At 33.0% G+C, this 27873-nt stretch overlaps 1 protein-coding gene and 8 non-coding genes across 13 annotated transcripts; 6 read left to right on the top strand and 3 right to left on the bottom strand.

The window, feature by feature from the left end:
- On the bottom strand, nt 1–27853 carry LOC109594978 (ankyrin repeat and SAM domain-containing protein 1A-like). Of its 5 annotated transcripts, XM_049970169.1 has the most exons (18): nt 27715–27853; nt 22715–22795; nt 21228–21381; nt 11614–11759; nt 11423–11545; nt 9760–9989; nt 9457–9709; nt 7574–7648; nt 6950–7394; nt 6037–6711; nt 4725–4881; nt 3277–3719; nt 2840–3217; nt 2550–2786; nt 2345–2497; nt 2155–2286; nt 1764–2100; nt 1–1480 (listed from the first exon to the last, which is right to left on the bottom strand). In XM_049970169.1, the coding sequence occupies exons 1-17, from the start codon at nt 27813–27815 to the stop codon at nt 1804–1806; spliced, it is 4080 nt and encodes a 1359-aa protein (XP_049826126.1). In that variant the 5' UTR covers nt 27816–27853; the 3' UTR covers nt 1–1480; nt 1764–1803. The 5 variants fall into 5 exon arrangements, with proteins under 5 accessions (XP_049826126.1, XP_019865810.2, XP_049826127.1 ...); XM_020010251.2 differs by having other exon boundaries at nt 1–2100; XM_049970170.1 differs by having other exon boundaries at nt 1–2100; nt 6950–7184.
- On the top strand, nt 11828–11900 carry Trnak-cuu (transfer RNA lysine (anticodon CUU)). The gene has a single exon. It is a non-coding gene; the product is annotated as a tRNA-Lys (tRNA).
- Trnak-cuu (transfer RNA lysine (anticodon CUU)) lies at nt 13078–13150 on the top strand. The gene has a single exon. It is a non-coding gene; the product is annotated as a tRNA-Lys (tRNA).
- Trnak-cuu (transfer RNA lysine (anticodon CUU)) lies at nt 14201–14273 on the bottom strand. Its single transcript has one exon. It is a non-coding gene; the product is annotated as a tRNA-Lys (tRNA).
- Nucleotides 14528–14600, top strand: Trnak-cuu (transfer RNA lysine (anticodon CUU)). The gene has a single exon. It is a non-coding gene; the product is annotated as a tRNA-Lys (tRNA).
- Nucleotides 17959–18031, top strand: Trnak-cuu (transfer RNA lysine (anticodon CUU)). Its single transcript has one exon. It is a non-coding gene; the product is annotated as a tRNA-Lys (tRNA).
- On the top strand, nt 19502–19574 carry Trnak-cuu (transfer RNA lysine (anticodon CUU)). Its single transcript has one exon. It is a non-coding gene; the product is annotated as a tRNA-Lys (tRNA).
- Trnak-cuu (transfer RNA lysine (anticodon CUU)) lies at nt 21429–21501 on the bottom strand. Its single transcript has one exon. It is a non-coding gene; the product is annotated as a tRNA-Lys (tRNA).
- Nucleotides 21882–21954, top strand: Trnak-cuu (transfer RNA lysine (anticodon CUU)). Its single transcript has one exon. It is a non-coding gene; the product is annotated as a tRNA-Lys (tRNA).
- Nucleotides 27854–27873: the final 20 nt, after the last annotated feature.

The following is a 27873-nucleotide window of genomic DNA, read 5'->3' as shown; positions in this document are numbered from 1 at the left end:
TTAAATATAATTTATTAAAAAAAAACAGAATTACAAGACAATACAAATCTCTTAAGTAACAAAACGTATAAAACATTAAATAATAATACATAAATCGATTGTAAATAAATTTCAAAAAGTCAACATCTAAACAAGGAGCATTTGATGCGATATACAACCTATTCAGATAACCCTGCTATTATATATAATTAAAGCTTCTATATATGTATATTCTAACATATGTACACATTTTTATTATTATTTTATAATAGTATAACTTTTTAAAATGTATAACATAATCACAAAATTTCTTAGCTTAATTACGAGCTTTTTTACAATATATGAAACGCAAGGGACTTAGGCCCAAGCAATATATATGTATGTATATAAGTTTAAGGTGTATTGTGTATTAATAAAAAATAATATATTGCTGAATATAATGTTAATGAAGTTTGAGCATATAGTGGCAATTATTATAAATGTTAAATTTATGGATTGTGGTTTAAAAATTAACAAACTGGAAGACGAGCAATTACATGTCAAAATTATGTTCAGTGTAACGTTAATTTGAAACGTAAAACAATAATTTATCGGATAATTTAGAATAAAAATTGCCTGAAATAAATTTAACAAACTTGTAAATATCCCATAATTAACATTTACAATATATGCGTTAAGTATTTCAGTTAATTAGTAAATAAAACAATTATTTACAAATTGAAATTGCACATTTACGTAATAAAAATATCATGAATATTTATAATTGAAAATGTTACAATGGTGTAAACTAATTTGTATCATACAGTTGCATACATTAATAAAAATTATTAGAATTTAAAATGGATTCAATGTGAAAAATGAACGAAAAAAAATGTCGTCCTTAAATTCTCATCCAGAGTGTAAACATCTTATTTTGGCAGTATTAAATATGTGCTTTTCGGTTGATTATTTTCGAAAACTATTGCTTCAGTTATATGATTTAAGTTTTAAGAGATAACCCCAGATGAAAAGAATTTGAGTACTATTTTTTGGTGTCGTTCTCAACTAACAATCGAAACCGTATCTTATACAACCAACATTTAGATAAACTTTTTCTTCCTACAATCCCAAACAGTGCTTTCAATAAACATCAAAGCCTAAACACTAATTTGTTAGAGACAAATATGTCTTAAAACAGCCCAACCTACTTAAAATTTTGAGCACCAAATTCAATGAAAATGATCAAATAAATAATTTACTTTCTGAAAACGACGATATATTTCTAAATTTGGCAACATTTAAACATTTAATTTTTATATGTACACATTTCTGCATATTAGGGTGTTTTATTCTTAATCTTACGAACATTTAAATACCGAAAGAAAAGATGAAAACAGCTCGATGCTTTTGTATATATGTTATGTAAAATGTATATTGGCAGTGCTTTTAGTACGAGTCGTACTAAAATGAATATAGATTAGTCAAAGGAAGCGCATCGTCTTCGAATATGCTTTCGAAGGTTCTGAAAAATTAAATCGTCTCAACGAGGTGAAGAAATTATTGGAATATGTGCATCAAGGAAGTGAAGAATGTAATAGTCACCACAAACATTATTATTAAATTGATATGTGTTAAAATTAAAGATGAATAAGGTGCAAGTAACTTTTAAGATTACAAATATCATTTTCATTATATTATTTCTTAAAAAAATCAATATTATCCAATAAATACGTTTATAAAGTTACTTGCATCAAAACACGCAAATGACAACTTACATACATCAAGAGCATACAAATCCTACTCACATTACAAGCAAATAAAAAACCGACCCTCCCAATTCCACCCCTAATTGTTGTGACTGGCCTTGGAAGCCGTCTTCTGAACGGGCACGTCGATTTGCGGCTCGGCCGCGATCGACAACGTAAGCGGCTTCATTTTCAGCGGATGCCCGTTCAGTTTGAAGTCCGTCGTCCTCGTGTCCTTGAAGTCCCGACTGTGGGAGGACACGGAACCGGGACTGACGGCCGGCTTGTGACTCTCGCGGTTCGTTTTGGTCTTGCTGGTCACTTGGTCGCGGAGCGCCATTTGATAGGCCAGTTCGAACGCCTGGCCCAGGGTGAGGATGATGTCGGTCGCCTGTTCCTGAAATCGAATGAACGGTTCAAGAGATCGATTAGTGTTTGTGTTTTTCTTTACCGGGGAGGAGGCTTGGAACACGTGACAGTAGAATGTGTCGGCATCTTTGGTGATGTAAGCGAAAATATTTTGATTATCCGTATCTTGGCACGCGCAATTCATGTGTTTTATCTCGTGGTCGCATATGATTTGCTGCAAAATGAATCGACTGTTATGTAACACCTTTGAGAAACTTTGGAGTAAAACTTACTTGTGTATCTGGACTAACAAACTTGACTCCTTTGTACGAAATGGAAAGACACACTTCCTCACTGGGATGTTCTTTGCTCTTCAGCACTTTTTGCATGGATCTCTTGCTGGATTCAGTTCCTTTGAAGTCTATAATTGTCGTAGACCCCATATACTGTGAACAACAATAATTTATAAAAGAAAGCTTTGTTTACTGCTTGACTTACGTTGGCAAAATATTTAGCACACCCAGTGATGAGGGATATGGGCTGGTGCCTCCACTGGGACCTTATGGAATTCGTACCACCAACAAACATTTCAGCCACGTTCTTCTTTTCCGGTTGTTTCACAGGAGGAGGTGGTGCAGGTCTGGATTTTTTATGTCTGTGCCTAATGGTACCAGTGTTACTGTTCAGGGATTTTGAAGACGGTGATGGCATATCCGCCACTGGCTGATTCGTCTTCTATAAATCAAAAAACAGATAGATTAACACGCCCAAATGAAACAAACACTCACCAATAACCCTATATCAGGCTTGATCTCTTCCAATTTTGGTCCTGAGACGACATGTTCTCCACTGCTGACACTTGCTAAAATCCTCTTGCGATGTCCCACTTTGTCGATGTCTAGAACGGCACTTAATTCCACATCCCATATTCGTTTTATTCGTTCCATATCGTGGTACAGGTGTTTGTCAAAAGTCTCGTAGTACTGTTCCAGATTGATCCTCTTCAACCATTTTTTCACGCAGTTCTCATCGTTATTGTTAGCGTAGTTACTAGATTGGTCGTTGATTTTAAGCGGTAGTTTTTTTACAGCATCTAATATTAATTGGCGCTCCATCTCGCTGGTGATTCCCATATCCTTGAGGTCCGCATCTTCGATCACCCCGTTCTGGAAGTCACCAAAGGAGAGGCTCACTTCTGCTGAGCAATAATTCTCGTAATACTTACCAGAAATTTAACGTCGTCAAAGCCGTTATTCATGAACGGCCCAACATAATCAGACATCTCCAAAGTCTGCAGCCATTTCTCGACCGTTGCGGCACTATCCGAGCACAAACTGTTCTGCGAACAACTGATTGTCATCAACCTGTTCTGAAATTCCTTCTCCAACTCGGCCACGAACACCGACTCTCTCACGATTCCGGTGCCGAAGGAGGACATTATTTCCTGGATTTTGGCCCATTCCTCCTGTTCGTCGAACGGCGACAGGGCCGATACCCGTTCTTTGTTCTCCTTGTTGTCGGATTCTTTTTCGGAGCTGGACGAACGCTCGTTCTCTCCGTTGTTCGTGTTGTCGTAAACGCGTTTCAGCTTTTTCAGCGTCTTCGGACGTTCCGCCGGTGTGTTCGAGTTGATGTTTTCTAATACACGGGCTGAGCCTTTTATTAAACCTAAAGGACAGGTTTTGTCGTTCTAATTGATGATCAAATTAAACGATTGTAATCAAGTGTTGTTGCACTTTGTGTTTAAAATAATAATAGTGAACAAACTGTTCTCTAAGATAGTCATACACTTTGTTCAGAATATAATTTTACAGTGCTTATTTTCATTATTAATTAAATTGTTATTACACGTAGTATTAATCAAACTGAATAAACTGCCATAAATAAATCAATAAATTTCAATAAACATAAAAACCAAAAATATTTCAAAATAAAATAAATATTCTACGACTTGCACAAGTTTCAAAATTTGACAAATTCAAAGTTCAAATTTTAAAATTCATTTTATACACTTTTTTATCTACCAAATTAAAATAAACACTATTAATTATTGTAGAACAATTAGGACTCACATCGTTTTTTCCACCTATTTTTAATAATCTTTAGACAGTTCCTTCTTATATCTAAAATCATACAAAATAGAGATGCTCATTAAAATTAATGCTAAATAAAGAATTTAAAATGCAGGCAAATATTTAATTAGTATTCCTATAATAATTACTAGTTTCAAAACTTTCAAGGAAACATTTTTTAAGAAAATGTTATAAATTTAATAAGTTTAATGTAACACTGATTTACAAAATTTAATTTAATAATAAAAGATCTTTTTTGAGTTTGTTTTTACTTAAACTGGAGTTCAGAGTTAATTAATGAATGAACAAATTTGCCTTTTACTATTTTTTGTGCAATTTTAGTTTGCTAGGGATTGAAATATTTGCAATTAAATAAACTACTGGTTAAAAATATGTAGTCTGATGACAAAAATGGCTGAGAAACGTTTAACTCTAGTTTCAGTAAATTTTTAAATTGAAAAACAGAAAATATTGTAAACCAGGTAATTAATTAAAATTATTATATTACTTAAATAATATATTAATTATATTAATTTAAATAGTGCAACTGAACTTGATTTTGTTTGGATAGTATTTAATTTGATATTTCCTGTTAACCAACCTGCAAATGGTGCCTCGGAATGATACTCCTCTATAATATTATCTGTACTTCTATCAGAAAGGGAAACGCTGCTAGAAAAACTACTGGACTCGTCGCAAACCAGAAGATACTCTTCTTCAGTTTCAGTCTCCATATCTCTGGACCGTCTTTTGTACTCCTGATTAAATTGAGGAATGGTCTTAAAATCACATTAGCGTGTCGAAAATAATTACAAAAGCAAAACGGTGCATGACAGATGAACAAATAAAGGGATGGAAATAAAAATGATATATATTTTTTTCATTAATGAATACTTACCTGTTTGTTCGACAATAACAGGATTTGGGTAGGGATTAACAAAAACAGATAAATAAAAAACAAAAAGCTTAAGCTTTATTAATCAAACAAAATCAACAGGTCCATAAAATACTTGGGGCAACATAAACGTAACATACGACAACTAAAACTTAATGGCCATAGCATATTGGGTAGTTCACTAAATAATATAAGTGAGATGCTTAACGAATATCACATATACAGCTTAAATTGTACCATTATTTTATAATAATACTATAAATTAATTAAAGTAGATTCTTACAACTAAACATAGTAATAGTTTAAACATGCTATGTTAAGAAAAGTTTTAGTATCTGGGCAATCGATAGGATTAAATTACGTTCTCGTATAAGTAATAATTTTAAAGCTTAATAAATATAACTTCTATTAATGTTTAGATAATCACATTAAATAGTAATTAAATAATATACAGGCTGAAATCTATTTTTTTAAATTTCATTAAAATTAACAAGTAATATATATGCACTAAAAGTTTTCATTTACATTCAAATATCATAATAATTAAAATATTATTAGTAAATTCTATTACATTGCAACGATTTCAGACTTGAATAACTTTTTTATTATTTTATGTCGTCATTTTTTCCACGGAACTATAAATAATAATACAAGTATAATAGTTGTTCTAATTCTTTATAATAGAGTATTTGATAATTTCTTAGAAATCAAACTAAATTATTATTTAATAAACAATTTTAGCTTAATACTGTTAACAAATTAATCATTTTTAACATCGACTTTTCAGTTTTATGAACTTGTTCTTTCTTTTTAAATGCAATTAAAATGCATTACTCAATGATATTTATCAACAAGTTAATTCCATAACTTTTCTCACATATTCTCCTCTTCATATCACGCATAAAAGCCTTCTAAGGCTACTACAATAATTACAGTTCTTGTGCCGCACCATAAATTCCACAACAACACCAAAACATCTAGAGTAAAATAAAGAGACATCATGCGCTCAGAAACTTACCTGACTGAGCGGGCGCATTTTCTCGTGGATCAACGACTCCGCCTGCAGAGCCGAGGGCGGCGGATGATCGGGCGTGGGCGGCTGATTGTAATGCGTCGGACTGAGCGGAAATTCGTGCGCCCTCCTGCCGTTAGTCTTCAATTCTCTGTTCTCCCTGTCCGAAGTGTTGTCATCCGACACCATAATGTAGGCGCTGCTCACGAACGTCGTCTCCGGCGCCGATGAGCACGTCGGCGTCTCCTTTCTCCTGAAGTCGTAGTCCTCGTAGTCAACGTGCCTGCGCAACTTCCTCCGGGGATTTTGCTGTTTGATGGGTACGTTCTCGTACATGGAGGTGATGGCGATCGGTTCCTGCCGCTTGCGACAGTCCAAGTCTTCGCTTTTGCCGCGGTGCAGCTCTTTGCCCCTGCGGTCGTGCTCGTCCTCGTCCAGGGCTATGTTGAAGACGTTCATCTCGACGTATTGGTCCACGCTTCGGCCGTGGGCGAGGCGCTCGCGGCGCGTGTCAGTGCCGTCGATGTCCGTCAGGTTGCCCTGGCTTCTGGTGCCGGTCGAGGCGAGGTAAACGTATTCGTAGGCGTTGTTGCTGACGCCGTCCACGGACATGGACATCGGCTGTATGTGAGTCGGAGAGATTGATATGTTCCTGCGAGGCGGTTTCTTCGGTGGCGTAGGCTGAAAAAGACGAATCAAATTCACAAAAAAAACAATACAGAAATTTGGGATAAAAAAATTAGTGAATTTTATTTGAAAAAATTCTGTAACCATCTAAAACATTAGAAATAGATCAAATATCTTAAAAATGGAAATCTAAAAATGGCGTATTAGATAGATATCAGATTATTTTCATCACAAAAACCAAAAGCATTCAGAACTAACAATTTGGTACAACACGTTGAAGCAGCGGACTTACCGAGACTTTGCTGTTGGACCCGGGGCTGTGGCCGCCCCTTGAATTGCTCATCGGTATGTAAATGGGACCGCCGCCGCTGCCGGGTCTCATGGGATTCCCGCAGCTCGACGCCGTCGACGACAGACTGATCTGGTCGGATTCCCTGCCGCTCGCGCACAAATAATTCAAGTCCTCCGAGTGGACGCTGTTGTCCATGAATGCCTTCGGCACCTGGTACAGACTGTTGTCCGACTCCCTGGAAGAATCAAACTCTTTAAGCGACAGCGAATCGAGCGTCGTGTGATAGGAGGAGATCGACGATGTGTCGCTAGGTTTGCGATCGTTGAAATAGAAGGTGATGCCGTCCAAAGGCAGGCGGTCCTTCTGGAGCGACGTACGTGTCAAAAAGGTGGGCGAGCGGTTGCGTTTCTGGATCGGCAGACTTTTGTACGGCTTGGAATTGCGCCTAGAACATGCATACGTGTCGTGCGGGTGCAAAAAGAAAGCGCAGCGTGCCAATAAGCCGAACATGCAAAATAGAAGAGTGCGTCGCATGATCGAACAAGTTACTCTTCCATTTCACAAATAACTGTTAATGACAATAGCAAAATAATAATAATAAAATAAAATAAAAAATAGTCTTACGGTGATAAAGTCATTTCGACATAGCCGCTATCCTCTTTGTTGGTGCCGTTTTTGGGGGAAGATGTATAATTCATGCTAAACATGCGAAAATATAAATTAACACAATAAAATAATATTAACTAATTGTGAATTACAAACAAAAAAACAAATAGCATAAGCTAGTTTTACTGCAATATGATACTATAATGATAAGGATATGTATTGCTGTAATAAAACAATTATTTACAAATGAAAATGATACTGTTGTTAAGACAATTACTTGGTGTTGAGTAATGTACGTGGAAATCATAATACATAATTAAGAATTTGGCACGTCTAACAAGAAATATGACAACAAGTGATTTAAATTATGAATCATACTTGCAATAAAATAAATATCCCTCGTCAACACAAATTTACTCATGTGTCATATATGTTAAGTTAAATTTAATTATTTTGTAAATAAAATAAATAAATATATGTTAAATTTAGCTTCCTATTTGGTAAATATTTTTTTATATACTTCCAAATGGTCAAAAATATTATAATGAAATTAATTTTTATGTATGCCATGTTAAATTTAATTGTTTAGGAAATAAAAAACAATTCACTTACCTTACCTCATATTTTTAATAAGGTAAAATATAAAAAATATCTTAATCAAATCAATCACATTCACACAGAAAGTGGTCAACAAATTTTGAATTTCCAAATTGAGGAGATTTCAGAATTTAGTTTATTTCATAAATGCTATTATAAATTTAATTAATTTAGAACATATGAATAATTAAAATAATTTTCCCATTTCTAAATATATAAATATGAAATGTCTAATTTATGAATACCATATTCATTTCAATTATTTAAATAATTATTTAGTCTTACCACACAGTATATTATATACAAGATAACTTTCAAATTGCTTTAATTTTAGAGCATTCGTTTAAACTCAAATTTCTCCACATTAAAACGAGGTTTTCAAAGAACAAATACAAAGTTTAAGAATAGAGGAGACATTTTATTTCATATAAATTATTTTGGAAATAAAAATAATTAAAATAATTTGCCCATTTCTAATATAAAAAAATACGATGTGTTTAATCAACGTAAGAATATTAACTTCATGAGAATATTCAATTTGTGAAGTCCATATTGACTGCAATTATATTAATATATCTTACTACATACATATATAAAATAAATCTTTGAAATTCTCTTAATTTTAGAGCATTTGTTTGAACTCAAATTTCTTCACATTAAAACAAGACTTTTTCTATCTTTCAATGAAAAATACAATGTTCAATCAATTTAAGAATGTTAAATAGAGGAGAATAATAACATATTGATGAGAAATTTTATTCCATATATGCTATTATAAATTTAATTATTTTGGAGATAAAAATAATTAAAATAATTTGCCCATTTCTAAATATAAAAATACGAAGTGTATAACCAATGTAAGAATATTAAATTCATGAGAATATTTAATTTATGGAATCCATATTAACTGCAATATCTTTCAAATTACCTTAATTTTAGAATATTCGTTTAAATTCAAATTTCTCTATCACTCAATGAATAAATACGATGTGTTCAATGAATGTGAAAGAAAGAAGAAATTTTATTTTATATATACTAGGTTAAAAAAATAATATAATTTTTCCTATTTTTAAATATAAAAATACGAAGGGTTCAATGAATTTATAAATATAAAATTAATGAGTAATTATAATATAAAATATAAAATTATATTCAATATATTCCATATTAAATTGAATTATTTTGGATATAAAAATAAATAAATAAATTTTATTAGGTAAATAAAGTTCTTTTCCAATTCATGGTGTAGAAGTGTTCAACCACACACAACCAAAAAAAATCGTTAAACCAACCACAAAACTTACATCGACATCCCGGAGACGGCGGACACGCGTCGGTCGTCGAACTGCTCAGGCGGACGTGCGTGCCTGAAGTCCCAACGTTGCGGGGAAGTACCCGGCGACGGATCCGTCGTCACGGACCTGGCGTTCTTCGACGACGGTCTCACGTTCTCGTACGGACTGCCCAGGTCCGAGTCTGTGGCGTTCGAGAACGTGGGAAACGGCTGGATCACGCTGTCCGCGTCGCTGTCACCGATCGGCAAACCCGACTTGTATCCTGAAAACGACTGAATAACTCACACCCGGGATACCTTGCATCGGACTTACTCTTCAAGATGCTGATGATTTCCTGCGAGGCCTGTGCCGTGTTGAACTGGCTGAGCAGGTCCATGACTGTGAAGTTGTTGCTGTCGCGTATCGAGGTGTTGACTCCGTGCTCCAAGAGGGTGCGGACGACCTCCACTTTGCCGCACAGGGCGGCCTCGTGCAACGCCGTCCCTTGTTTCGTCCTCATGTTCACGCTGAAACCTGCACGCAACAACACCTCCACGACACTCCTGTGAAAGAACCGTTAGTAAGCCAAGTACAATAAGATAGATAAATAACCTAAATGAAATGAAGATAAATGCGAGGAACAATTACGCTGTAATTGAATCGCAATATAATTTAACAGGTTGAACGGATATTGTAATTTATGTAGTGATAGCTGGAACGTGGTCCCCCGATGCGCACGGATATATAATAGATTTAAGATAATTATTCTAACAATTTCGTAGCTGGCGACCGTTGTGCCGTCAATAATCCGATGTGTTCAACTACCTGTTAATTCCGGGGGCTCACTCTCCCCCGCCGGTGCCTAGGACTCTCCTATGCAACAGCTTGTTTATTACACACACACACCTATAAGCACATCAATGCCGCAATTCTAGATCATCTTCGCTAGAATGATCGCTTTATGGTCGGCTGGCAATCGCTACTAGTGGCAATCGACAACCATAACTTGCTATTCTGATGTCTATAATTGCTAATTAACTTAATATATTCACGCATGGATAGCTCAATATGCATTTTCCGGTTAGTTGTGCTGCAGGCTTCGTTACGGATTTTCATTAACTGCGCCCAGTTTTATAGTTACGCGAGGTGCTATCGGCTATTTTACACCGTCAGTATGTGCTCACTCTTTTGAAAAATAAATCAAAACCCCTTTAATACGTTACAGTAGTTTTGCAATATTTTTTCCCTATATAATCAAGTTTTTTTAAGATATTTATAACACAATGTTTTTGTACCTGTAGTTTAATAAATGTATTTAAAATATATAACACATGGAGGCCTTAAATAAATATATTTTTTTATTTTTAAGTATAGGAAAAGTAAATCAATAATTTCTACAAGCAAATTCATGCCAAGGAACTTGATACTGATAAAAGATCAGCCTCAGTTTTCTGAATTAAAATTTTTATTAGCTAAAAATGGACGATGACAAAAATATACTTGTAAGGATTATACGATGGATGAAGTAAACCTTCTCACTTAACATATTGAAGCTTTTTTCTTGAATCTAATACGACATGAGGGCTTGCACTGTCATGAAGAAGGAGAACGTCTTTTCTATTGAATAAAGAAACTAAACTTTGAGTAATTGTTCCGTGAACAGCAATAGACAGTTGCATTGATCGATTGGCCCCTTGGTAGATAGTTAATAAGTACTGCTCGACGAGATTTCCCAGCTTCAATCTATTGTCGAGTCCGGCGAGATTACAATCAATACGAGGCATATTTTCCAAACCAAATCTTTACTTATCTTTCAAAAACAATTTGACTGAAATACACACTATAATTGCTGTTTTTTTAATGAATGAATGAGTGCTAAATCAAACCCCAAGACACGTAAAAATTAAAAAGATTCAATTAATTAATTAATTAATAGGGAAAGATTTTATCATTTAACAACTTGAGAAAATATTAAGATTAGAAGTTAATTGCTTACTTATGTCCATTCCTGCTGGCCATATGCAACGGCGTGTGGGGAAAGATCGTGTCCGGAGTGGTCTTCTTCAGCAACTTGATGAGATACGGGTCGGTTCTGATCAACAGTTCGACTGTGTCCAACCTGTAATGTGTTACAATAAAATAATTACGTTACAAGTTTTCAGAATAAAGTCAGTAGTTTTTTTTTACCTTCCGTATTGGGCGGCGAGCTCCAGGGCAGTCTCGCCGCGATTGTTGCGGATGCCCGGGTCGCAGGCATGCTCCAGAAGCAAGCTGACCACTTCGGTGTGACCGTACTGAGCCGCGCAATGGAGAGCTGTTTCATCGTCTTTGGTCTATAACAAAGACAAAGGAATATTTAATGGTTTCTATTTGACGTACACCAAGCATATTACTTCTATAAGCCCGGCTAGCTCAGTCGGTAGAGCATGAGACTCTTAATCTCAGGGTCGTGGGTTCGAGCCCCACGTTGGGCGCTAGTTTTTCCATTTTTTCGTCCTTACAGCAATCTGGCTGTTGCTGGACTCATCAGTATCTTTTTAAAATACATTTCAATTAGTAAACTAACACTAATTGAGAATGTATTTCAATCAGTTTCAATTAAAATATTCCTGTATTCAATTAGGTAATTGACGTTTAGTAGTTTTTATTGGTGTTTTTTTTTCTTCGAATAGTGGTTTATTTAAAGATGTAAATTCCGTTTTTATTTATGTAATTTTCCCAAAACTTGTTAATCTCTTAGTTCAGGTAGTAAATATATAGTTTTTATTATTTTGGGAAATGAAAAAATGGAGTTTTAAGAAAAGTATTTTTTTCTGTTTTAATGATTTTTCTTGGTTTTAAATACCTGTGTCCCACAGTTAGAATTTAAATTTAAATATAATATTTTGTTCTCAAATTGTATATAAATCAAAATTTCATTTAATTGAATTAACAATGTACGAAGAAAAACTTATATTTTTTAAAAAACTATTCAAATCATCATCATTTCCTACAAAAATAAATATTAGGCATTTTATAATATTTACTTATCTAAAATTTATAAAATTTAGAAGTAAAAAAGAAATTTTTGTTAAATTCCTAAAAAATAATATGCATTTTAATTTCACTAGGTTTTCAGTTGCCACAAGTTTATATTTGTTAATTTTCTTATTGAAAATTTTCACATATTTTTAATATGTTTTGTACTTTTCTACTAAATTTTCAAATAACTTATTATCTATGGATTTTCAAACAAATTTTATCACTTGTTACTATTTAAAAGCATTTTATTTTTTTCTACCTACTGTCTTTTATTATTTCAAATAATACCTGTACCCACTCCCCATTCCAATTCATGTTAAACAGACAGCAAACCAATCAGTAAAGAAGTTGAGCGATTTATTCTCAGAATATTTTATTGGGATTATAGGGAGATGCCAAAAGTTTAGTTTGGTTTTGGTTTTCTCTGGAGTAAGTCGGGATGTCTGAGTAAGTTGTGGTCGAACCATCATTTGTGTTAAATGATTTTAAATTGAACAAATTAATCAACATAACAGGTTATCAATTTATAAATATTTTTGTTATATTTTATAATAATTTTAAATGATATAAATTCTGTTTTTCTTCATCACAAAATTTTCCTGAGATTTTTTTTCCTCCATTCCTGCACAAGCCCGGCTAGCTCAGTCGGTAGAGCATGAGACTCTTAATCTCAGGGTCGTGGGTTCGAGCCCCACGTTGGGCGTTACTTTTTCCATTTTTTTCGTTACCTTACAGCAACATTATCAATCAAAAGATCCCCTTGAAACAAATTTGAAAATAAACAAAATCATCCTGAAGAACAATTGGTTTACAATTATGTGAAATTTTTATACTTTAATACATTGTGAAAATTAAGTAGAAGTTTTCGCCCAACGTTTTTAGTTCAGTTAAAAGCCTTATTTGTTCAAATTTAATTTTAAGCAAAACCACAAAAACAAAGTTATACAATACTAACGACAATTTTGTGATTTTTATTACACAATATGCATAATTACAATTTAAAAAATTATTATGCTTCAAAAATAGAACTGAAAACTCTTTTTTCTACTTGTAACAAATTTAAATATAACGAAAATCTTCTAACACAATAATTGATCAAAAATATTTTGAAATTTAGTTCAATATGGTAATTTCAAAGCATTTTAGACATAAAGACAAAATTACACTTTAATTGGTTAAAATTAAACAGAATAAGTTTTCGTCTAACGTTTTTATCAGTTGAAATTGAAATTTACTAAACGTAATTCGGCAATTTACACAAATTGAGGTTTAAAATATTTATTATTCATAAAAATAGAATACAAAAAAAGATTAGCCCTAACGTGGGGCTCAAACTCACGACTTTGAGATTAAGATAGTGAATTAGCACTGGAACATGATCGAAGTCTAGTTCATGGAATACTATTGGTTCGGTCACCCTGAGATGATGAGTCTCATGCTCTGCCGATTGCGCTAGCCGAGCTTAACGTTGGGAAAGATCTTTTAAAAAATCGAGAAAATAGCAGTTTTGCCATAAATAATGAGTAACATTCATTTAATGAAAGTGTAACGGGTGCAATGATGTGTGTGCCACATATTTTTACGATTTGCTAAACGTCAATTATCTAATTGAATACAAGTTAAAATAAATTAACACTACACACAATTTCCAATCATTTATATTTTAAATTTATTAATTGAAACTGATTAAAATACTCAATCAATTAGAGTTGGTTTACTAATTGATAATGTGGCGCAAAAAAGGAAAAAGTAGCGCCCAACGTGGGGCTCGAACCCACGACCCTGAGATTAAGAGTCTCATGCTCTACCGACTGAGCTAGCCGGGCTTAAATACGAGAGTTTCCGTAAACTAAAGCCGTCAAATAGTAAAAAAACGTTATATTGTTATTAACATATTCTTAAATTTATCCTTGATTTTTAATTTAAACAAACCTGATTCAATATAAGAGACATTTATGCATATCATTTTAATACAGATTCATTGACAGACACATAAACTAAATAAGGAAGTAATTCGTAAATATTAATTTTGTAATTAATGCTTGGTTGTTTCATTACATTACTCTTAAAATTTGTATAAGCCCGGCTAGCTCAGTCGGTAGAGCATGAGACTCTTAATCTCAGGGTCGTGGGTTCGAGCCCCACGTTGGGCGTTAATATTTTTTGTTTTAATCTTCACAATAATTTAATAAATGGTTTATTTGTTACACACGGAGGAGTTGCAATCCTTGTTAAAAACTCCATCCCACACTCCAAAATAGATAGTATACCTAGTCATATAGAGAATATATCAATCAAACTAGCCGACGGAACCGTAATAATGTGCGCATACAACCCTCCATCCAACAATTTTTCTACACCACAAATAGACCAACTCTGCAAAAAGTATAACAAAACCATAATCTTAGGGGACCTTAACTCTCGCCACACAGCCTGGAACTGCCACAGAAATAATACCAACGGAGCCACCCTGTACAATTATATACTCAACTCCGACGTTGACCTCCTTTTCCCTGAAGAAGCCACGCACTATCCCAATAACGGGGGCACTCCATCAACAATAGACCTAGTCATAAGCAATGGAGTACGCAGAGTGACTGAACCAACTGTACTCCATGAACTAGACTCCGACCATGCCCCAGTGCTAATTAATATCCAACAAAAAAGAACAAATGTCCTCCAACAAACCAAATTCTGTTTCCGAGAAACGAACTGGGACATGTACAGGCACGAGCTAAACACTCTGACGGTCCTAAGAGGTCACATCACGGATTTGGAATCACTAAAGAGAGAAGTGGATTCATTCACACTCAATCTAAAAATAGCCAGGAACAAAACTACTAAGGTAACAAAAACCAAACCACCAGCAGATGATCTTCCAGATGATATAACAGAAGCTATCAAAACAAAAAACTACCACAAAAAACGTTGGCACAAATACAAACTCGACAATGACAAACAAATAATGAACCGGCTCAAAAACGAAATTACATATAAAATCGGGCAACACAGAAATAACGTGTGGCGGGACCTTCTGGGCAGGCTCCAAGCCACGGATTGCTCCTTATGGAGATACGTAAAGAAACTAAAAGGGGAACGTCCTATATACCCGACCATCCTCTACAACAACATCGAGCACATGTCCAACAAATCTAAAGCTACAGCCATCTCCACACACTTTGCAGAAATTCATAAAACTGATACGACAAACCTCACACCGGAACAAAACTACATACAGCAAATGGCTCAGAATATACACAAAGCTCAACCAGAGGTAATTCAAAACAATGAACTTGCTAAACTACTCACAAGGCCGAGTGAAGTGCAGCAAATTCTGCGAAAGCTGCCAAATAACAAAGCTCCAGGACCAGACGGTATCCAATACATCCTTTTAAAAAACATACCAAGGAAGACACTGGTCCATCTAACCTATATTATCAATGGTATTATTAGGCTGCAATACTTCCCAGAACAATGGAAACACGCTGTGGTTATCCCCGTACTAAAGCCCGGTAAACCGCCACATAACCCCAACTCATACAGGCCAATATCGCTACTAAGCTCTATTTCCAAGGTAGCCGAAAGAGTTATACTGCGACGCCTGGAAACAGCCGACTCACACCTACACATAACACCACACGAGCAGTTCGGATTCCGCCCCAAACATGGCACAGTCCTGCAGGTGGCGCGAATTGCTGAACACACTAAGAAGCACTGGAACTTCGGGAGAAACACAGTTGCACTCTTTTTAGATATGCAGAAAGCCTTCGATACCGTATGGTTGGATGGACTAGTGTATAAACTGGACCAGCTAAAACTGCCTAAATGTCTGGTCAAACTAATCGACTCGTATCTGCGAGGAAGGACCTTCCAGGTAAAAATCAGCGGGGAATTATCCGAAACACGAAACACTTCGGCAGGAGTACCACAGGGAACGGTGCTCGCACCAAAACTCTACAACTTCTATACCTCCGACATCCCTAAGTTTTCCCACACTAACTTGGCACTATACGCTGATGACACTGCCATCTACAGCTCGTCCTTTAGCTCACAGGTCGCCACCCAACAGATTAAAATCCATCTGGGCATGCTCACTGCGTTTTTTGAGAGATGGAAAATTAAAATAAATCCTGAAAAAACAGAATTGATCAACTTTACAAAAAAATACACTAACACAAGGATAGTATCTCCACCCACTATAGACGGAACCATCATTCCATGCAAAAAAGTCGTGAAATACTTAGGCACCTATCTGGACAATCGGCTGACCTTTAGACCTCATATAGACAAAATTAGACCAAAGATATTTGGTGCAATCAAGCCACTATATCCCCTAATCTCTGCAAACAGCCCCATGAGTAGAGATAACAAAATTAACTTATACACCACAATCCTCCGACCCATCATGACATACGCATGCCCCATCTGGTGTGGAGCCTCAATAACCGCCATTAACATACTACAACGACTGCAAAACAAAATACTGAGAATGGCAATCAGCGCACCCCAGAGAAGCAGAACCCGACACATACACGACACAACTGGAGTGCCATATGTACAGGATTACATCATCCAAGAGGCTAATAAATTCTACGAAAAACAAATACACCACTCGATACTCACAAAACACATGGCTGACGTCAGAATCCACAACATTGACCCTAATCACAGACACAAACCCCTCTACCATAAACTTCCAATTTTTCACAAACTCCCACCATAATGTCTGCCGCGCACTCAAAACTTTCCACTTAAAACGCAAAACGTAAAGACGCCCACTAAACCATAAAACATTATCCGAACAACGCGAAACCTCCCCCAAAAATGCTTCAACGGGTTTTTTGACTAAGTTTTTCCCGAGCGCACTAAATTGCAAAGCTGGCCATCCAGCAACAGTTTCCGCTAATTTCATCTACAGGTTCCATTATCTAAATCATATTGAGACAAAATGCCCCCAGAAATGCAACGACCATGTGAGGGGGGTCTTGGACCCATTTTGCTTTCAACATCGTTGCTGACGCTCGGAGATGCCACGACACCGGCAATTGGCCGTGCCAATCTCCAAGAAGGTGGACAACCCCGGACTCCATTCGGTAACCCACCCCCACAAGAACGGAGCCTACTATATATAGTGCCCACAGGAGTCTCGAGCTGTACGAGCCAATGATGTGTATTTTAACAAAAAGACAAATAAAATATATTTTAGTTTAGTTTTAGTACTCCCGGAGTTCTTACAATTTTGTAGGTCAAATTTACTTTAAATCGTCGCCACACGTTTGATAAGAATGTTGACTAACTATAATTTGATATCCGAATATGAGTTGCGTAATCTGCTTGTCTTTTTTTAGACACAATTCCTTGAACAGTTCATTGTCATGACTATTTAGAATATTTATAAATAGAATTAGTAATGAAAATGTTACACAAGGTCTAAAACGTGACTCCTTGACATCTTACATGTTATTTTAACAAAAAAATTTCTGAAAAATATATTTTGGACTTCACATGTAAGCCCGGCTAGCTCAGTCGGTAGAGCATGAGACTCTTAATCTCAGGGTCGTGGGTTCGAGCCCCACGTTGGGCGTGTAAGTTTTTGTTTAGTTTTTACGTATGTAAATATTTTGTTTATTAAATTGATGTAATAATAAATTCTTGTACTTCATATATAATTGTAATTATAAGTTGATATAAATTTGAATAAACTACTAAATACACTCCTGGACAAAAGTTTGGAAACCCTAGGATATAATTGTTTAAAATAGCAAAATAAACAATAATTATAAAAATAACCTAAAAATAAACGCTCTGTATATTAATAATTAAAATTAATTATAATAATACACAGTGTCTACAGTTTATTTACACATTAAACAAATATTATGAGTAGACAAAGACCAATTTTTTACCCAGGCATAAGTTTGGCAACCCCTCAAATTCCATTTGTTTTAACCATTAACCAGTATTGTTTAGCTTCTCATTGTAGTGTGCGAATTAAAAACATTAGTTTTATTGACTGTTAATGAAAACAATATTTCACAGGTATACTTAACTAGAAAATTACCTTTAGAAATATTTGATATATCATTTCTGAATTGTTTTAGTAAAAACTTTATAAAACACATATTTTGGACTTCATATGTAAGCCCGGCTAGCTCGGGTTCGAGCCCCACGTTGGGCGATAGTTTTTATTGGTGTTTTTTTCTACAAACAAAGGTTTTTTAAAGATATAAATTCTAATTTTATTTATGTAATTTTCCCAAAATTTGTTAGTATCTTAATTCAGGTAGTTAAAACATAGTTTTTATTACTTTGGGAAAGAAAAATGGAGTTTTAAGAAAAGTATTTTATCTATTTTAATGATCTTTCTTGGTTTTAAATACCTGTATCCCATTGTTAGAATTTAAAAGTTGAAATATATTATTTTTGTTATATTTTGTTGTCAAATCATATATAAATCAAATTTTCATTTAATTGAAAAAACAATGTACAATAAAAAAATTATTTATTAAAATACTAAAATCATCATGAATTTCTTACAAAAATATATATAAATTCAATAAAAGGTTTTCAGTTACCACATATTTGTTACTTTTTTTATTGAAGACTTTCAGCTTTCAGCTATATTTTGAAGACTGTAGTAATTGTTGTAATTAAGTAGTAATAATGTTTTATATTATTATGTTAAAATCTTATAGTATCTTTATATGATCTTCATAATTATCATTAAAATCTTGTATTTATGCACATATTTTTGTACTTTTCTACCAAAATTTTTTAAAGCATTTTTTTTCAAACTGCTACCTATTGTCATTTATTATTTCAAATAATACCTAGTAGCCCTTTATCACTCCAATTCATGTTAAACAGATCAACAAAGAAGTTGAGTGATTTATTATCGTAATATTTTATTGGGATTACAGGAAGATGTTAAAGGTTTTTGAATTGAATATATTAATTTATAAATATTTTAGTTATATTTTATAATAATCTTAAATGATGTTATTTCCTTCATCACAAAATTTTCCTGAGATTTTTTTCCTGCTTTCCTACACAAGCCCGGCTAGCTCAGTCGGTAGAGCATGAGACTCTTAATCTCAGGGTCGTGGGTTCGAGCCCCACGTTGGGCGAAAACTTTTTCTATAATTTTAATGTTTTTAATAATTTTAATTATATATATTATTATTATCATACTGTTAAAATAATTACTCGGTGTGAAATTAAATATATATAATGTAACTCTTGTAACTTGAATTTATAAAAATAAATGGATTAATAGAAAATAATAAATATTTTAAACAGTTTTTTGTAAATTAATTTACGCTTGTTCCAAAGTTTATCGCGAGTAAATCCCGGCACATCAAACATCGAATCTACATTTTAATACATTTCACATTACAAACCGACTAAACAATCCTTTGACATTGCCAACATCCAGGGTGGAACGCACCGTCAAAGGACGCCCCCGACAAGTGTCACTCTGCTAACTTCCACCGCACCACCGTCCCCATCCCCACAAAACCGCCCCCAGAACATACGAACTCGCCCGGTCCCCCCGGTGAAAAACCGTACAGCCATTGAGCCGTTCCGCACATAAACAGCAGGTCGAACGTTTACGGGCGTCTAATTAAGGGGGCCTGCGGTCCTCCCGAAGGCCCGTTCGAGTGGCCCGCCGCAGCCGAAGAATCGGTGATTAGTCGACATAAATGGGTGCCCGCGTCCCGGACGATCACTCGAAACGGCGCGCGGGTAATTCATTAATTGGGGGATCATCTCGCATTAAAGTGCCCGGTCTTTGATTACGAGTGAGCGCCACGGTCAAACGTTGAATGGGGAGACATGAGCAAAAGGCAATAAATATATTGAGGCCTTAGCAAATGACAATGACTTGATTATATTGGCACGTCTGCATAGCAATAAAAACAGTTGTCAGAAGCTCGATGTCGACATATGTATACACAAAGTCGAATAAATGAAAAGGCATTAATACAATTGTCATTGTACTCCAAACGTTAATAAACATTTTAATCAATTCTGCATCCATACAGTATTTAAAATTAAAAATTCCTCTGCAAATGGAAGTCTGTCCTACCTTAGTTAATCTGAATGCACTACAAAAAAGGTATAATGTCCACTTTAAAAATCAAAAATTAATTTATTAATTTTAATTACACTTAATAATGTGAGACAATACTTTTTTACAAATAGCAAAAACATGCTTTAAATTCACAAAATGTATATAAATAATATTTAATGGCTCTGTCTCAAAAAATTTATCAGTTTTATCAATCAATACTTTTAATACAAACACGTCTCAAATACATTTTCAAAAATTGTGAGAGCACCCTTCTACCCTACTGTTATAAAAATTAATGTGTCTGAAAAAATGTGGTGAAATAATTTTAAGCTTCAGTTTCCCAAGTTATGTTATGTTATTAACATCTGTCTTTTTAAATAATGTTTTGTACAATAAATTTAACGTACATATATTACATTTTGTAAATATTAGAATAATCTACAGATATTTCAAAAGATCCATAGGGATATTCTATATTTGGCTTTTCCTCTAATTTAGCAATAAAATTAGCTGGCTTATTACAAATGATTTTAGGAATTTTGAAACATTTTTAGTTGACTATCTATGTTTATAGATTGAATTGTTTGTCAAACAATAAAGAAAAGTAAAGAAATTGTCCTATCTTATCTATTTTATTTGTTCCTTCTGCAGTGTACTTCCGATTGTTTAGATTAGTCAGATATAAAATAAATAATTCGTTACTTACCGTGAGATTAACATTGCATATCGATGGCCCAGACAGTAGCAGTCTTACGATTTCGACATTGCCAGACCAAGCTGCCAGGTGTAGGGGTGACGAACCCTTGCTGTCGACAATGTTGGTGGAGGCGTCGTGGTCCAGTAATAGTCTGACGATGTCGCTGCAAGGATAATAAAAAAATGTGCTATTAATGTTAAAAAAATTTAGCGCCCAACGTGGGGCTCGAACCCACGACCCTGAGATTAAGAGTCTCATGCTCTACCGACTGAGCTAGCCGGGCTTATGTTAAATAAAATGAGCAAAAAAAATCGAATTTTTTTATTATTTTAAGTAGTTTTTTTGTTAAAAATAAATAATTGATGTATTGCATGAATCAAAAACGTAATTAAAAATGATTGAAACTGTATCTAATCGAATCCAGATCAATGATTCCAGATATGAATTCTGATTGTTTATTTTTAGATTCTTCTATTTTAAAATCTTACGATAAAATAAAATGTTTCAAGCATAAAAAGTATAATATCTTACAGTTAATAAAAAGGTACGTTGTTGATCCAATTAATTATTGTTGAATTACGAGTTAATAAGTCGGTTATCCATGTGAAAAATATAAGATAATTGTGGTCTTTACATTACATCTTTTTATATATCTTAACACAAGCCCGGCTAGCTCAGTCGGTAGAGCATGAGACTCTTAATCTCAGGGTCGTGGGTTCGAGCCCCACGTTGGGCGCTAATTTTTTCATTTTTTATTAAATGAAATTAGTTTTCCACATAAGATTTTAATGTTAAGTTTGTTTTTATATAATATATTATTTTTAATTTTTTCTATAACAAACAATTTGAGTGCTATAAGAAGATCACTTGAATATACTTTTGTTGTTAAACTGTTAAGAATGCAGTCATGATACACTGAATATATGGAATGCAGTATTCTGAACGATTTGTTGCCTTGTTTTAAATCATCTTTGTTAAAGAAAGAGTGCTCTGTTAAATTTTTCAAGACATTTATCTGTTTTATTTTATAAATTACATAAAATGTTTGTATATGAATGAAATTTAATGGCATAACTGAGAACTGTTGTCATACACAAACACATTTATTTTAAATAATTTTAACAATTAAACACATTGCACAATCAACAGTTTTAAATAGAAAGTAAAAATACTACACAGATCATTGAACTTGCTACATATTTATCAATTGAATGATCCAACTTATTTATTTTCCTGTACATTGTATTGTAAATGAATAATAAAATATAACCATTCTTTATTTGATTATCATAGACTTTTTTAATAGAGTAACTTCAATTGTATAAATTAAATAAATATAGAGATATAAAATAACAATAAACAAATTTTAATATTTCATATAACAATATCAAATCCCCAATGATTTTCCTCTAATCCGTTTGCCCCATTTTGAACGAAAGGGTGTTCATTTTTTAAGTCAATTTCACTTCAAAATAGTTTGATTGATTGACACTTACGGATGGCCATTTAAGGCGGCATGATGCAGTGACGAATAGCCACTGCTATCCTGTACATTTGCCCCAGGACCTCTGCGTAAACTGAAACAAAAAACGACCCAATAAAAATCTAAAACAATTACGTTACAATAATAAAACTGAAGACAGAATGATCACCCTTCATTTATACAATAAAACAATTCATCCCACAAACCGAAACAATCACCAAGAACCAAACCCAATTCGCGAATTAACGACCAGAAAACACGCCAGAAAAAAGTAACGACGACGTTAAATTTCGGCGGTGCGTAGGGTCAAGTGGAAAACTAGTGGAGCCGGAATAAACAAACAAAAACGGCGAACGCGGGACGAAAGGGAACGCGAGGGCCGATCGATCAGACCTACACCACCCGCAAAATATTTCGCCACACCCCGTGGTGTTTTGCACCGGGCCGCCACTCGCATTTTTTTCCTGTTTTGGTGTCGGAACGATTGGGCGCGGGAGATAATGGTGGTGTATTTAATTTAATTAGCCACGCACGAGATGGGTCGACTTCGAGACGATGGGTCAAGGTTTATTTTGTCCATGGTAATTGTTAATTTCATGGTGTCTCGCGTGATAGGGAAAACAGTGGACGGAAATTAAAGAACCGCTAATTTAATCATAACGCAAATTCCGTTAACTTACTGTGGTAATTTAACTGGTATCATTTTTTTGATAATTTAAATAATTATTTCAATTCATTAAATATTAACATATATGCATACATTTTTATTGATGTCTTCCGTGAAGTTGTATTCAGATGACAGTGTTCATATAAAAGTGTTTTATTTTATTGAATTTATAAAGAATATGTGTAATCGATTATGTGTATTTTTTTTTGTTAATAGCTTAAAATATATATTTTTACATTTATAACAAAAATAATAATAACATATTTAAAAAAGCATATTTTAATACTCTTTAATATTTTAGAGGTATTAACATTGATTAAAATAAATAACGAAAATACTGATTTGGCATGTATTTAATTTTTAAGTTTAAAATCGATGAATAAATATTTAAATTGGCATTTTATTTATTAAAACTATTTACATATGTATAATAATTTTCATGTTGAAACGGATTAAAATTACTTTGAATATTTTAATAAAACTTTTACGTTTACATATCTATATTTTTATATTTAATCAAAATTTAATTAATAAAAAATCGAAATGTACTAAAATTTATAGCAAAAGGGTGTAAAATTTGTTGTTTATTACAAATGTTTTATCAAGTTTGTTGATTTTATTTACTTTTTTTTAATGTTGTAAAGATTAATGATTAATATTAGTCAGATATTTTATACAGGCTGTTCGTTATTTACGTTTAATTTTGTCCAATTTAAAATATCAATAACTTTAGTATTTTCAATGAAACACCCCGTATATTTTTGTATTTTTAAACTCAACATGCATTTGTAAATAAATGTTAATACTATGTTCTATACCTAAATTCAGTAACTTTTGAGTTATCAATTTTTTTGTGACAGATTGACGATTTAACACAAATATATCTAAAATTACCAATTTTGTTGGTGGATAGTTAATTTTTTGCACACATGGTAACCAAGGACCATCCTACAAGGAGCCATTAATATTAGTCGAAAAAATTGGACAGGGCGTTCATTACTTACGTTTAATTTTTTGCATTTTAGAATATTAATAACGCTTTTTTTTCAATGGAAAACCCTGTATATTTTTGCATTTTTAAACCTTATATGCAATTGCAGATAAAATACCTATATTATATTATATTATGTCCTATATCTATGTGTAATAGTTATTGAGTTATCAATTTTTTTGCGACTGACTGATGATCTAACAATAATGTTATAATAAGGACCACCTTATAAAGAGCCATTAATATTAGTCAAACATTTTGTACAGGGTGTTTATTAAATTCATTTAATTTTGTGTATTTTAGAACATTAATAACTTAGTTATTATATTTTAACATAATAAATATTTCTTCAGAAATCTGAAAATTAAAGAAATTGTTTCTAAGTGAAAGAAAAACTAGTTTTAATGTTTCTGGTTTTGATTTTAGAGAATAAAATGTAAAGGTAATAATAAACTATGTTTATAGTTTAACAAAAATTTGTTACTAACACAGTATTTAGGAGAAGATAGAAATTTAATAATGAAACTAAAATAACAGATTATATATATATTTCTAAATATTGATAACTCGTCGTTTACCCTATTTGATTAAAGAATAATCGATTTAATTTGTACTCGGCGTTTGACTTGTAATTTGAATGCAATTGTCCTTTGTTACCAAAGCAGCACTATTCTATACAGGGGACCATTTAAGGCAGCCACTTAATTACCTCCCAAATATTAATCAGCACACCACAGCCACGGTCGGTCACAAGAACGTGTCGCAAGAAATTACGCCCCGACACCCGACATGTAGGCCGCCGCACAAAGTGGCCCGAGGCACCCGGCCCGGCGCACGTCAAGACGACAATAACGATACTAGATTTACGGATTTGGCCGCTTTTTCAAGTGTTTGCATCCGGGCTTAATCCGACGATATTAAAAGGTGATGATCGCGCCCCCCGTTATTGGATTGTCGCACGTTATTACCACTTCGACACCGGGGGGGCCGGAACGCCGGTAATTGGCCCCGGACGCGACCTAAGGACTCTGTTGTCGTGTATGTGACTCACAATCGGTGCCGGCCCCGGCGAGCAAATTGCGACGGGAGATGTCTGATTGTTCAATATTGCCTCGTGTTGCAATTAAACGGATTCAATGTGGACTCGAGTTGTAAATAATTGTCGTTCTTCCGCTTTAAACGATCGTAAAACTGTTCACCCATACGTAATTTACAATGGATTTGATCTAATAAAAATATCAATAAAATCCTTAGCTAAAATATTAATTAATATAAACATATATTCATTAATTATATTTTATTTTTGTCTATATACTAAATAAACAATGATCAGTACATAAGTATGTTTCATCTAATAATAATTATACCTATGAAGAAATAAATATAAAAAATCAAATACGTAAATTAATTTATTTATTTTAGATACATATTGACATTATCCAAAATATCTCTTATCTTTGTTATCAATATGGTTATCCATAAAATGTTAATCATTATTTTAACAGTGTATTAAAAAATTGTGCAAATAGTTTGAGAGTTTATTCAATTGACTACTAAATTTAAAAAAATCATAAGAATAATGTTCAATTAGTCTATGGTCAGAAAATAGTATAAATTATCTTGATTTTTAAGTATTTAGATATATTATACGAATAATGCTACACTTGTACTGTTCAATTCTATGCATTTATTATATTTCTTTCGTAAAAACTTTTGATACATAATATTATTAGTATAAGGATAGTATAAATAGTATAATCTTCTATAATTTTTGAAAAATAAGATGATTTGTGCTATTTTTGAAAGTTTATTCAATTGACTACTTCATTAAAAAAGTTCATAAAATGAATATGATTTCTAATTTTTCCACAGAATGATGAATATGCATATTTTTTAATAAAATTTGGTATATATCCACTTCACAAGGTGCCTAATCCAGTGGAATAGTAACATTTTCTATAAAAAAATTGCTATTATGAAATCTTCAATTTACATGGCTAAAATATTACTACGTGACATTTTATTTGTAAGTCTATATTTTTATGCTTTACAATAGAAAAAAAACTTGTCCAAATAGGCCATACTATGTATATATTATATGTCAGATTGATGACTTATTTTTTTAACAATAAAAATGTAAATACTTATTTTATTTACAAATCAGCATACAAATTCAAATAATTAAAAATGTTTTTCATCTTGTTAATAAAATAAATATGATTTATGTCTCTTACTTTTTATTATTACATTATCCTCAAATTATAATTAATTATTGTAAAAATATGAAGTTCAGTATTCCATTTCTGATTTATAAAAACTGATATTTTTTATGTTTTAATTTATAAAATTTATGTAACCAGAAATTTATCTAAAATATATCTGATTATGATATCTTTTTCTTCTATTTCATGTTAAAAATTGTAATTGTAATATTTTGTTTCCTTGAAGAGTTAAATTAAAAATGAACCAAATTTTATTTTCCTAAAGAATCTTAATTTAATTTAGTAATGATTTACTAGTTACGATATTATAAATAATTTGTAACATTAATATTAGAACAATGTAAAACACTAAATATTTATAAAGTACTCTGTTTAATATACAAATGAATCATTTATTAATTTTAATCACCGGTCATTTTAAATAATTGCTAATACAAATGTATATTTGTAAATATTGATTACATATTTTAACTATAATGGAAACAAAGTTTATATTTTAAAAAATAACTTCTAACAATGTAATTTATCTAATTTTTTATTTCATAACTAAAAACAATATTTGTTTTAATACATATAAAAAGCTAATTTTAAAATTGTGTATTTTACACGAAATACATCCTATCTGTATACTCGTGTTTATTTACTTTTAAAATGTCAATATATCCTACTTATTTGTTTTGTAGGATATAACGTAAGTCCGCTTATTGTATTTTTTTAAATTTGAAATAACAGGTAAGAAGATAAAATTATTTTGAAAATCTCAAGGAAAAACTAATTTAAAGTTCTTATTGGATTAAAAAAGTGAAAGGTTAGATATGTTAGGTTGTAATTAATATTGTTGTCAATTAAAGTTTCTTGACTTAAATTTAACCCACACCGTGTTGTTATTATCAATATTACCGTATCAACTAGAGTTAAACAAAACAAATGATTCATTTAATTGACAACAAAATCAAACTAACCAAAAACCGATAAAAACAATAAAACCCGATCAATTTTCGCTGAACAAAAAGCGTCGACCGAAAGTTCACACCGTGACCCAACGAAATCGACCCCAAACCGCCCGAAATCGGCCCAATTTAGACAATTACAACCGAAAACAAATCGCACTTGACAGCTGATTCCTAACCCACCTTGCAAGAGGGCCACTCCTTCGGGCCCGCTGTAGGATTTTCTCCACAACCGCGACGTTGCCTTTACGTGCGGCCTCCAGCAGCTCCTGATCCTTCCCCATGGCTGGACGAATCGCCACCACTCATTTATAACAGACCATTTGCACCTTGCACCGTTTT

This window comes from Aethina tumida, chromosome 7 (genome assembly GCF_024364675.1).
Source record: "Aethina tumida isolate Nest 87 chromosome 7, icAetTumi1.1, whole genome shotgun sequence".
Taxonomy (NCBI): domain Eukaryota; kingdom Metazoa; phylum Arthropoda; class Insecta; order Coleoptera; family Nitidulidae; genus Aethina; species Aethina tumida.
This window is presented reverse-complemented; position numbering and strand designations above follow the sequence as displayed.

Coding starts and splice junctions, on each gene's coding strand:
- LOC109594978 (XM_020010251.2), bottom strand. CDS start 27,815: ATGGGGAAGGATCAGGAGCTGCTGGAGGCCGCACGTAAAGGCAACGTC. Junction 21,382..22,714: donor GCCGCCTTAAATGGCCATCC/GTAAGTGTCAAT, acceptor TTATCCTTGCAG/CGACATCGTCAGACTATTAC. Junction 3,720..4,724: donor TTCCGAGGCACCATTTGCAG/GTTGGTTAACAG, acceptor CCTGTCCTTTAG/GTTTAATAAAAGGCTCAGCC.